Source organism: Equus caballus, chromosome 8 (assembly GCF_041296265.1).
Source record: "Equus caballus isolate H_3958 breed thoroughbred chromosome 8, TB-T2T, whole genome shotgun sequence".
In the NCBI taxonomy this organism is placed as follows: domain Eukaryota; kingdom Metazoa; phylum Chordata; class Mammalia; order Perissodactyla; family Equidae; genus Equus; species Equus caballus.
In genome coordinates, this window is record NC_091691.1 from 11503405 (window position 1) to 11516470 (window position 13066).

General features: G+C 55.3%; 1 protein-coding gene across 2 annotated transcripts in view; it reads right to left on the reverse strand.

The window, feature by feature from the left end:
• MYO18B (myosin XVIIIB) overlaps nt 1-13066 on the reverse strand; it is a 250529-nt gene that overhangs the window by 190159 nt on the left and 47304 nt on the right. For both annotated transcript variants that reach the window (XR_011441307.1, XM_070275312.1), the window contains exon 12: nt 12617-12761. Coding sequence is in view for 1 of the 2 variants with exons in the window: in XM_070275312.1 (XP_070131413.1) it covers nt 12617-12761 (145 nt within the window). In the remaining variant the exon portion in view is untranslated. The remainder of the gene's footprint in view (nt 1-12616; nt 12762-13066) is intronic.

The following is a 13066-nucleotide window of genomic DNA, read 5'->3' on the forward strand; positions in this document are numbered from 1 at the left end:
CACAGCGCCAGTGCACGGACCTCAGGCTGGTGCCTTGTGGACGCGAACACAGAGGCCCCAGGCCTTGCTCAAACCACCACACCTTTGCTCACAGAGGTCCCCATGCCTGCACCACCCTCCCCAATTTCCTCCCAGTTTGGGAGATTCAGCTCAAGGATCCCAGGCCCTAGGACCCCTTAGATGAGGCTGCCCACTCTGAACTTTGGGTGTCTCCCGCTAGAATTTTCTCTTAGCATCACCAATGCACTTGTCTGGGTCAATCTTCCTTGATTGGACGGAAATTTGGTCTTAGAAAGTGAGGATGGTGTCCCAGGGCAGCCGAGGGCCTGTCCCAACAGGCATAGAGGAGACGACAAGAAAGGAGGAGAAAGAGAGAGAGAAGGAGGGAGGAAATGAAAAGGAGAGAAGGAAAGACGTGAAGGACGGGGAAAAGGATGAAGACGGCGGGGGAGGGGAAAAAGGAGAGGCTGAGCAGAGTGGACACACAACGACCAGAGAATCGGAGACTCAGATTCCAGTCCTACCTCCCCTACAGCCATGCTGTGTGACCCTGAGCAAGTCCCCTCCCCTCTCTGGGCCTCAGTCCCTGCCCTGACAAAGAGGGGCTCAGGCCTGCCCGTCCCAGCCCTTCCTCAGCATGTGGATTCCCAGCCAGGCAGGGACGTTCACAGGCCAGGCAGAGGGGCCATCCTCCCTGGCGTCTGCGACCACGCAGGGAGGTGTCCCCCCGGCAGCCGAGGCTGTGGGAGGCTGAGCTTGCCGTCCCTCCGAGGCCCTCTGCACAGAAAAGCCATGGAGGCCAGGCCGCAGCTGCCTGCTCCTCCTGACTCAATGACTCTTGACGTCCCTTAACCCAGAGCCGGAAGAAATGGGCACGGCTGGTCCCAGCCAGCGGGGCCCAGCCACCAGCCCTAATCAGCACTCGTGGGAAAACTGCATACTCGGAGCCCCGAACGCCCTGTGACAAGGGAGCCGTCCGTCTCATTAGGGGCACGGAGCCGCTGGGAGTGTGGGAGAAGCCCCTCTAAGTTGGAGGAGAGCGAGGCAGGGGGCTGAGCCGCCACAGTGAGGAACCCCCGCATGGGAGCCTGGCCTCGACCCCTTGGAGCCCTGCAGGCTTCACTTCCAGAAACAGCAGTGAGCTCGGAAAAGCAAAGAGAGGGGAGGCCAAGCGTCCGTTTTGGGGTAGTGGACAGAAGCGGCAGCCCCAAAGTGGAGGCCGCAGGTCTATTTGAAAACGCCAAGCCTTCCTCAGACCCCCAGCGACCCAGTGCATGGCAGGCAGAAGGTCCAGCTTTGTGCCCCTTAGAGCTGTGTGACCCTGAGTTAGTGGCTTCACCTCTCTGAGCCTCAGCTTCCTCACCTATAAACAGAAATGGTAACAGCAGTGACTACCCCTCAGGCCTGTGAGGGTTAAATGAGCCAACTGCTGTATAAACAAACACCCAAGGGAGGCAATCTGGGCCGCCTTCATCGAGATGTTAAACATCGAACACGCCCTCGGACCCAGCAGCCCCACATCCGGGAAACCAGGCGTCCAAAACGCTCGCTCAGGTGCACACCCTCTACATACAAGGATGTCCCCTGGGGCGTGGTTCACAACACCAGGCAGGGAATGACCTGAACGATGACTGGCTGGAGAACTGTCACGCAGCCCGCCTACTCCGGGCACGCCCCTGCAGTCAACAATCAGGGACGTCGCCACGAACCAACGTGCAAAGAGGTCGAAGACTCTCTGTGACATAGAAAGATCAGAGAGCGTAAAAATGGCGATGGTGTGAACCCATTTGTGTAAAAACCACACCCAACCAAACAAACAACCTATAGGTTTGTTATACACACGACGCAGCTAAATGCACAGTTTTAAAAGGCCCGTCGCTGAGGCGACAGGAACACACGGGTGTCGATTTGCTGGGTGTGACAGGTGCTGTGGCCCTACAGACGCCCTGCCCGGGGCAAGGGGGCGTGGGACTCCATGCATTGCTGTTCCATCTCCCTGTGTGTCTATAATTATTTCAGATCAAAAAGTTGAAGAGGGAAAAAAAAACCCCAGCCTGTCGGGGCAGTGAACATGTCCTGTGTGACCCTGTCGTGGTGGAATATGACATTGGACCTTTGTCCAAACCTGTCGAGTGGACGCCACCAAGGTGACTCCTGATGCCACCTGTAGACTTTAGTTAATAATAACGTGTCAACATGGGCTCATCAGTTGTAACAAATGTCACCTTAACAACGGTCGCCTTTGAGGGCAGACGATCTGGGGGTGGTGAGCAGGGACCTTTTTTTTACTCCATATTCTTCTGTCTTGTTTTCATTTTTCATAAGACAACTTTACAATAGTACTGTGCATTTGTTTTAAAATAATAAAAATAGTCAAACTATTCACCAAGTGCTTGAATGTGTGGTCCTGGCTTTGTGTTGGTAGCATCTGTGTTTTTTCCCACCGGCCTTCGGCACACAGGGTCTCACCCCAGGTTGGGGAGCATCGGGCCACCCCCTCCCTTCCCTGGTGGACGGCCCTGACTGCTGGATGTCAGGGCGTCCCAGCAGAGGGCGGGCGGCTGGGCCCTTGGCATTATTGCCATCGTCTCTCCTTCCTGCGGGCCCCTCTGGGCTCCCGGACCAACGGCCCCATCCATTCAGGGACTGACATCTTTATTGCGGCAGGCGGGGACCAGCAGGCTGACGGGCAGCCTCCCTTCGTTACCCGTTACGCGGCCCCTCCTCGGGTGATAGATGGGCCTGACCGTGTCATCTATTAGGCCGTGGGGTCAGCGGCAGGCAGACTGGCAAGTTTAGTGAGAGACAAATAAATTAAACCTCCCGCCGGCCTCCGGGGCAGAAGGAAAGCAGAGCCACGCGGCCATCAAGGCGGGCATCGCTCATCTTTGTTGCTCTTTTGGATTCTGAACATTGTTGTCATTTTCGTGGAATAATGAGGGACGGCAGACAGGGTGACAAACAGCCTCAGATTTCCTGGGAGGGCCTCCGTCATCTCTTACAGCTACGGGCCCCCAAGGATGCAGAGGATTGAAGACCAGCCCGAGTCAGCCCTGTGGACTCGAGCTTCGCTGGGGAAAACTCTGGACAGCGGACAGATTTTCCATTAATAATAGTAATGGAGGGGCCAGCTCCGTGGCCGAGTGGTTGAGTTCGCGCGCTGCACTGCGGCGGCCCAGGGTTTGGATCCTGGGCGAGGACATGGCACCACTCGTCAGGCCACGTTGAGACGGCGTCCCACATCCCACAACTAGAAGGACATGCAACTAAGATATACAACTGTGTACAGGGCGGGTTTGGGGAGATAAAGCAGAAAAAAAAAAAAGATTGGCCACAATTGTTAGCCCAGGTGCCAATCCTTAAAAAAAAAAAATAATAATAGTAATGCCAATAACAGCAACGACAACGCTTTACATAAATAATGTAAGCCTACCCTAGCAGGTAGGCACTGTTGTTGTCCCCAATTTACAGAGGGGGACGCTGCGTCTCAGAGGTCTGGGCATCACCACGATCATGAGGGGAACCAGGACTGAACCCACATCGGCCTGGTCCCAGAGGCCAGGCCGTTAGCCTCAATTCGGAGCTCTCCTGCCTCCAGCCTGCTTAGAGGATGACCTTCCAGGTGGAGGAACGGAGAGTGGAGGCTGGAGGGGCGGATGGAGACTAGACGGAGCTGAGAAGGACTCTTAGGAGAGAGCTGAGGTCCGGGCAGCCAGACGCACCCAAGGACCTGGCCAGGCGGGCGGCCTCGTGGAGGAGAAGGGCAGCAGCTGTGGAGGTGGACAGACACTGATTCCAACCTCGGCTCCACCGCAGGATGCTGTTTGACCTTGGCAATGTTACATAACCTCTCTGAGCCTCAGCATCCTGAACCGCAAAGTGGGATTCCTGCCCTGCCCATCAGGCGAGAATTAAAAGAGAGAACAGGTGGAGTGTCCCCCAGCCCTGGGCCGAGGGGCAGAGCAAGGAGACTCCAAGAGGATTTTGTTCACAGAGCTCATTCTTAGAAAGCGCGTTGGGTCTAATTTTAATCACGTACAGCCAAGAGGCCCTGAGACAGAGAAATGGTTTCTTGCTGCAAAGAGGGCACTGGGTTCACCCTTGATTTACTCTTCTCTGGGGACAGGGTTCTTAGGGGGCATCAGAGGATAGTGGGGGGGCACCGGTCATGAAAGCAGAGAGCTGACGTCCTGGGAGCTTCCTCTGGCCACCTCAGCAGGGGACTTGGAGGCATCATCTGTGGGACTCCACAAGCCTTGCAGCATCATAACGACAACAGCCAGAACTTGCCATGTGCCCGGCGCTGTGCTGCGCCCTTGACAGACAGCACCTCTGTTCCCCTGCAGAGCAGGCCTGGGAAGCCACTACTCTTTTCAATCCCATTTTACAGGCCAGAAAACTGAGCCTCCGAAAGCTTAAGTTACCTGCTCGAGGCCACGACGGCAAAATGTGGCCACACCAATAGCCCCCGTCCTACGTGTTCTAGAACCTTGTTGCTCCCCCACCCAGGGGTGGAGTCTAGATTCTCTGGCCCTCGAAGGTGTGACACTCTTATAACCAACAGAACATGGCTGCGTGACAACGAGGCCAGCTCAGAAACGATGACGCAGCTTCCACGTTGCTCTCTGGAAACCTGTGTTTGGAACCCAGAAGCTGCCACGGCCACGAGGAAGCCTGGAGAAGCCCATGCAGAGAAACCCGAGACCACACGAGGACAGGGAGACGCCCGGCCAGTGCCAGCACCAGCTACCATCTGACAGCAACCACACGAGCCACCTCAGCCAGAACCGCCCAGCTGAGCCCTTCCACACGACAGACCCACAGAAGCCGCCAGAGAGAATAAAATGATTGTTGTTTAAGCTGCGGCGTTTGGGGCTGAATTGCTACACAGCCCGGTAACCGGACCAGCCACAGAGCTAGCGAGTGTTGGGACCCTCACTTCAATTTAAGCCCAGGTCTGAGTCCGTCCTGGCCGCTCTGACCACTACCCTGCACTGTCCTTGGCCTCCAGGACCTTCTGCTAAGTTGTGGGGAGAGCACTGGACTGAGAGTCCAGAACTGGATCCTGGTTCACTCATGAGCACAGAAGTTTCGTCGTGGGCCCTTAGGAAAGGAGCTTCATCTCACAGAGGCCCAGGGTCTTCACCCAGCTATGGGGCCTGATGACCCCCACCCATTAAGGGGCCAGCTTAAATGCCAATGAAGACAACCGACAGCAAAAACACTCTGCAGAGGAGACAGCTACAGCTTGCTGACCTCCTCCCTTGTGCCAGGTGTTACACGTCCATTATCTGACTATTAAACGGCCGTAGGAGAGAGGGGGGAGTTATTACCATTTTACAGACACGGACGCTGAGGTCCGGGAGGTGATATCCGTTCCCCACATTAAATCACACAGCCAGCAGGTGGGGGAGCCAGCATTCCAAGCCAGCTCTGCCCAACTCGAGGCCTCGGCTTTTCCCTCCTCCCTCCCTCTCTCCTTATCAAGCGAGCTCCAGAGAGCATCCATTTGCTGTCCTTTGAAACACGCGGGCGCAAGCGAATTGTTCCGTGGGCCACTTTTCGCCCAAGGAAAGAAACATGAGGCAGGATGAATGATTGCCTGATGGCTCCCGGGGGATGGCCCCAAGCCACGAGCCTGGGTTAGCAGCAAACCAGCTGTGATGTCAAATCACCGGGGGATTTCTGCCTGCCATGTGGAGCCAGCCCCCTGGTGCCCCTGGAGATCCACTCTGGAGACACGATGCAGAGGGAGGGACGGACTCGGTCCCCAGGAGCCACCCGGCTTGTCGATGGGAGGTGGCCCGGGGTCGGAGCATTATTGTCATTGCAACCTTGGGGGAGCCCCCAGACAGCTCTGTACGGCCCCTCCTCCATCCCACAGACGAGGCTCAGGCGAGTTCCGTAACATGGCTGATGTCACACACAGCTACTAAAAGGTCACGCTGAGATATGAACCCAGGACCGGCTGACTTCAAAACACCCATGTCCTTTCCCTGCCACATCCTGAGGGGAGGCGTCCCCTCTGACTTTGAGGCTGCCCAGGGCACCGCTGGTGACAGGGTGACCCAGGGCCCCTGCGGGGAGCCAGCCTCCTGGGGTGAAGGCCACCACATCACAGGAGCCGAAGGGACTGAGAAGCGGGTCGGGGAGGTCATGGCGTCAGAGACCCTCAGGGACTCAGGGGTCAATGGGGCCTGGCAGGACTTCAGGGGGAACAGGGTATGAACCCCCAACGGAGGAGGCTCAGAGGGGCCCCAAGGAGGCACACTGGGGCCACATGTGATGTCAGTGCTGAAGGCTCCCTGGGGAGAGCTGAACTGAGCAGGAGCCACGTGTGTGCTTGGACCACATGGAGACCGGAGGGCCTGGGCCCCCATCGGCCTGGGACCACCCTGCACATGCTTAGGGGCCTTTTATGGGACAAAGAAGGGCTGGGAAAAGCATGAAAAAAGGGAAGCAAGTTTTCAGAAGAGAAGGAGGAAGTAACATTTCCACAGTGGGAGGAAGAGGACGACACTGCAAAGGAAACGTCCCTTCCGGGTCCCCGGCCTCCACCCAGCCCTCCACACGTCCGCTGCCTTGTGCCCCTTCCGGTTGACCCGAAACCCAGGGATCAAGGCTCTATGTCCCAGAGGCAGCTGGTGGAGGAACAGGGCTCGGCCTGCGATGAATACATTTTTGGTCTTTGTCCCAGTTCCCGGCACACAGCTCCTCAAGCCCTTGGAGACTCCGAGGTGACAAGAGGGGCTTCTGTGTGCCGTTGGGTTGACTGGCGTCTGGGGACCTAGACAGCTGCAGGAGGGGGGCTGGCCGCCAGAAAGACCAAGGCATGATTCCAAGCTTGGAACTCTCAGCCCCGCCCCGACCCCCGGAGGGAGAGGGGTTGGGGACTGAGCTGAGCACCCATGGCCAAGGATCGAGTCAGCCGTGCCCGTGGAATGAAGCCTTCACAAATCCCTAAGTGCCGGAGTCTGGGGAGCTTCTGGACTGGTGGACACAGAGAAGGGCCGGGAGGACGGCCTGCCAGAGAGGACGCGGCCTCCCCACACGCCTCGCCCTGTGGATCTTTTCCATTTGGCTGTTCCTGAGTCGTATCTTTTATGATAACCGGTGAGAGCCAGCTAAGTGCCTTCCTGCAGTCTGTGAGCTGTTCCAGGAAATTATCGAACCTAGGGAAGGGGTGTGGGGACCCCAACTCAATAGCCAGTCCGTCAGAAGCCTAGGTGGCCCAGACATCTGATTGGGGTCTGAGGTTGGGCAGTCTTAGGGGACTGTCCCAGAGCCTGGGGCTCTGTGCTAACTCCAGGTAGTGTCAGAACGGGACTGAATCATAGGACCCCCTGTGGGTGTCTGGAGAATCAGAGAATCAGTGGGTGTGGGGAAAAAAACCCCCACATTTGGTGTCAGGAGTGTGAGTAAACACGGTTCGGGGCGTCCCAGGGAAAGAGTGACATCAGCAGCCCTCTTGGAGCCTGTGGGACAGAAGCAGCAGCCATGGAGCTGAGGAGGCGGCAGGTGTGGCCCCAGAGTTTGGGCTCAGAGCTCGGTGGACCTGAGTCCAAATCCCACCTGTGGCTTTAGCTGTGTGCCTTGGGAGATATGGGTCAACCTCTCTGGGAAGCCGCAGCCTCATTATCTGTATAATGGGCATCCTAACAGTTCTCACCCTCCCCAGGCTGTTCAAGGGCTGTACAGTGACGTCCTCGTGGCTGTAAGCTCTCAGCACGGCACCCGGGAAAACAAGCCAATTCTCCAGGAGAGAATGACCCTAACAGCCCATTGCAAAGTCTAGGGCAATAGAGCCATCTTTGCAGGGAGCCCAGCCAAGGTTCCGAAGCTCACTCTGAAACATACGAGCTGTGTGATGTCAGGCCAATCACATACCCTCTCTGAGCCTCCATTTTCTAATCTATCAAGTGGAGATGGATGAAAGCCAACACTTAGGAAGCACCCGATCATGGGCCAAGTCCTATGTGCCACACGTTTTGGCATGGATGCATTTAACCCTTACAACAAGCCTACGCAGTGGGTACCATCATGAGCCCCGTGGTATAGAGGAGGAAACTGAGGCTCAGAGAAGCCAAGCCAGGATCCACACCCAGCAGCTGACTCCTGATTCTTGCCCACGAGGCGCTCTTCTTCCTCACCAGGTTACTGCAGAAATCTAATCAGACCCAAAGGCAGAAGTGAGGTCCTGGGGCTTTGAAACCACCAAACAGTAAACCGACATTAGCGGGGGTGGTTGTTTTCGCTATCAGAGCTCAGAAACCCCGAGTCCAGTTATAAGGCCCCAAATCTCCCCACTCGGGGTGATGTCGGTTTTGAAAATCAGAATCAGGGCTTTCAAATAAGCTAAGGAAGCCAGGCACACCGGGGGAGGGAATTATTTTAATGAAAAAAAAAAAAAGCTGATTAATGGAAATGATTCTTAATATATTTCAAAATGATCTGTTATGACACAAAGCAAAGACATTTATATACGACTCTGAAATTCTTAACCGCTGATTTTAGAGCTGCCTATTATGAAATCTTCCGAACCACTATATACAGTTAGTAAATCATTGGGCAGGCCTCCCAGGCAGCCTGACAGTGGCTCCTCTTAAAATAATTTATAAGGTGGGGTGGGGGAGGCTGGGAGAAATTATTGCCATAATCATGTATTAATAAAATATTTATAAATGTGACTTTCTCTTTTAGCATCACAGGCGGCCACAGGTACGGGTCAGGTTCCTGAGCCCACATCAGAGGGGGCGCCCCACGTGCCCCACGAGGAGGAACGCGGGGCGGGAAGCACACTGCTCTGGGGACAGGTCAATAGGCCAGGGGGCTTCGCTGGCCTCTGTCTTGTCATATCAAAGGCAGCGAGGGTTCACTTGTGACCATGGAAATCAGAAGGCAGCCCGCAGCCATCTGCAAGGCTCCTCTCTCCCTAGGCTTTGCAGATCCCCAGGAGGGAGCAACCTGTCTGAGTGGAGTGTGACAGAGAGGCAAGTGGCTGTGTCTCCTTGGGAGAGTCCCTTCTTCCGGGCTCAACACCACCGTCATGGAGCCACCTCCTCCAGGAGGACCGCCTTGAGCTAGACGCTCTTGATGACCCGTCCACCCTGCGTCGCCCTGGCCACCCGACACGTGCCACCCCATACGTATCCCTGGCCTGTCATTGTGGGTACCTGTCTGTTCCTCTCTGCTTTCTCTGGTTGCAGGAGTGTGCTTAGCCCACGCACGGGGCAGGCTCAGGGTGCAGGAGGTAACGCCCTCCACCCAGGAGCCCCCGTCAAGCAGGGGGAAGCAGGAGGCGGTGTATAAACACCCCGGCTTCCTCTCCTCCTGGGTAACTCAACCAGGAGGCATGTCCCTCAGGCTCCCTGAGGTCTGCAGGGGGACTGAGCCCCAAACACCCAGAGGTAACCCGCTCATCAACATATCCTGTCACCTCCCTCCCCTCCCTGCCTCACTTCCCCACCAGCGCCTCCTGGGGTCCCTTTGGGTGCAAATAATCTAAATGCACCCAAATCTTTGTCTTCGGGGAAACCCAGCCTAATTCAGCTGCGTTTTCTTGATCCCGTTTTTCCTCCCATCAACCCCATCCTCAGTGCATTGAAAGAGGAGGCCACGGAAGCCCAGAGAAGTTTGGGTTTGAACCCTGGCTTAATGCACCTAGACCTCCTGAGACTCAGTTTCCCATTCTGTAAAATGGGTTTGCTTCCTTCCTCACACCCCCAGTTGGAGGGCGTCCACACCCCGACTCTGAACCTCCACAGCTTTCCCGGCCCGCACCGAGCGATCGCACCCCAAACTCGGCCCGTTTACAAAATCGGCTGACGGAGTCAAGTTCAGAAGTTTCCTCTCTCCAAATAAAATGGCAAACTCACAAGAAAGGACTCCGTCTTCACAGCCTCTCCGATCCCTCCCTCAGCCAGGTCTGGGCACAAAGTCAGTGCCGGCTCATCTCAGGGACTGGGGTGTGTTACGGCTGAATTATGCCCCACCCCAAACTCCTACATTGAAGTACCGGCCCCGGGTCCCTCACACGGTGACTGTATTTGTTGACTGAGCCTTTAAAGGGGTAATTAAGGTGAAATGAGGTCATATGCGTGGACCCCAATCCCGTGTAACTGGTGTTCTTATAAGAAGAGGAAATCAGGCCAGACGACACACAAATGGAGGGTGATCATGGGAAGACACAGCAGGAAGGTGGCCGTCTGCAAGCCGAGGAGAGAGGCCTCAGGAGAAACCCACCCTGCGACACCTTGATCCTGGCTTCCAGCCTCCAGAGCTGTCAGAAAACAGATTCCTGTTGTTTAAGCCCCCAGTTTGTGGTCCTTCGTTATAACAGCCTTAGGAAACTAACAAAGCCCTGAAACCCACACTTGGATGGGTGGCCGGGTACACGGACCCCAGATTAAGAACCTCTAATCTGGCCCAATTCCAGAATTTCGCATCCGAGAAAACTGAGACCAGAGAGACAGGTGACTTGCTCAAGGTCACACAGCAAGTTGGGGGCAGGGCCAGATTCCTGACATCCTCTCTCTAGTTTGGCTGGAGCCGAGGAGGATGGAGAAATTTCTTCAGATCACAACCGAACAGTTAATTCAGAGGCACAGGGACCCCCGAGGGCTGAGACCTTCCAGGGGGATGGTGTGGAATAGGGTCGGCCAACTTTCTCTGTGAGGAGCCATATCGTAATTATTTTCATCTTGGCAGGCTGTACAATCCGTGTCTCAGCTACTCCTCTCTGCCGTTGTAGCAGGAACGCAGCCGTAGACGCGTAAATGAACGAGCGTGGCTGTGTTCCAAGCAAACTTGAATTATGGACACTATAATTTGAACGCCAGATAATTTTCATAAGTCCCAAAATATTATTCATATATATGCATATTTTCATCTAGTTGAAATGGAAAAACTATTCTTAGTTTGCGGGCTGCACAAAAGCAGGCAGCAGGCTGGATGGGGCCCACAAGCCCCAATTTGCTGACTCCTGGTGTAGACGAAGCCAGACGCAGAGCTGGGGGTTTCTAACTGGCGACTAGAGTTTTGCAGGAAGAGAAACGCCCCCCAGGCTGGTGAGAGGACCGCGTTCTCACACCCTGGTGTTCATGACCCTGGTGGTCCCAGTGACCAGGAAGCTGAGCGAGAGATGTTACATCCCGTGAACAAAACAGTGGTGACATCCCGACACCCAAGGGTCTGAGCAGGACCCGTGGCTGAGTTTCAGAAAAGCAAGTGGCACCTGTTTTTTGCACATTTGTGTAGTCAGGCATGTCTGTCCTTGGCTGGTACCGACTGTGGAACACCTATTTTACTCACGTCCGACTCAGCAAAACTTCTAGAAATTTCCGAAATCAAATCAGCGGCCAATGCATGTGGCTGGAACGGATGAGACTCAAAACAATGGGCCACACGGCCCACGACTGTGGGAATGGCAGGAATGATGTGCCAGCATATTCCAGAAGCGTCTGCTGCTCCACAGGGGAATGGGCAGAGTCAATACATCATTCCAGAGGACAGACCTCAATTCACACATGTTCATTCGACAAGTGAGTTCCAACTCCAGAACTCTATGTTCTGGGCCCAAAGGAAGCCACTCCCTCCTGGAAAGAGCTAGACAAGGACTCAATCACAATACAAGGCCCCATAAGCCCCATCAAGGCAGGAACCACATTACTCCTGATCCCTGCTGTCCCCTCAGGACCTTTTACTGTGCCAGAAGAGAGGGCAGAAGAGGCTGGTTAGGGAGGTGAGGAGCCTTGAATGCCAAGCCAAGAAATTATTTAGCAGGCAAGGGAGAGCCCCGGGAAGATTCTAAGCAGGGGAGTGGCACTAGGTGTATGTTTTAGAAAGGAGCCCGGTGGTCACACTGAGGATAGACATAAGGAGAAGTGAAGGCAGCTGCAAAGAGGCTACTGCAACAGTCCAAGCAAAAAAAAAAAAAAAAAAGACAAAGAGTAAGAATAGAGAAGCCAGGACAGAAATGCTGTCCCAGGGAGTGTCTACAGGGCAAGGGGAATGATTAGATAGGGAGGGGTGAGGGCCCGAGGGGTGATCAGCACCACCGGAGAAACAGACAAATAAGGAGAGAGAGCAGACCTGGGAGGAGGAGGATAATGGGTCAGCTCCAGCACCTGTGGTGGGGAGCATCTCCAAGATGTCCAGACAGAGACAGCCCCTTTGTTGCTTGGACCCAACCTCTCTCACATGTTTCAGGGCTTCTCTGCTCAGTACAGTAGCCAACAGCTACACACGGCTAATTAAATTTATGCTAATTAAAAAGTAACACAATTAAAAATTCAATTCCTCAGTCACACTAGCTGCATGTCAAATGCCCAACAGCCACATGCGGCTGGTGGCTACTGCACTGGACAGTGGATACCGAGAGCGTCTCCATCATCGTGGAAAGTTCTGTTGGGCGGCGCCAGTCTACAAGATTTGCTAGAAACATCCAGCCCTGCTTCTTCTCACCATGCCTGGTTCAGCAGCCGCCCCGAGAGACGCCCCCGAGACACGGAAGGTGGCAGGTTGGCCCTGTCCCACCTCACTGAGAGAAGGGTCTTGTGGGGCACCTGCCAACGGAGAAAGCTGGCAGCCCAGGTGAGCTCGGCAGGAAGGACGTTACCTTTGCAGGCCCCCGCGGCGCCCAGGTGGTAGATGGCCGCCAACACCCGCCAAACGGCTCGCTGCTCGCTCTCCGAGATGCCCAGCGTCCCCATGGCGCCCTGGAGCTGGGCAAAGGCAGCCGCTGCCTTCTGCTTGTCTTCAGGCTGAGAGCAAAGGGAGAGAGGAGGAGAGAGAGGCCATCAGGGTGGAGAGAATGCAAACTCACCCCGCGAAGCAGGGCTCCGTCTCTGGGGAACGTGTGGTTGCTTTGTTAGCACAGTAAATTACCCACAATTAAGCTGAGGAGTGCTGACACCCAGAACTCAGGCTGCTGGGAGAGTGATGAAAACCATTTCTATCTGACGTGGGAAGGTGGTGTGATTTTTCCTCATTCATGAGTTCACCCGGTGGGTTTACTGTGGCTCTGCACCCTGCTGGGCTCCAGGAACACAAAGATGGGTGGAACCCA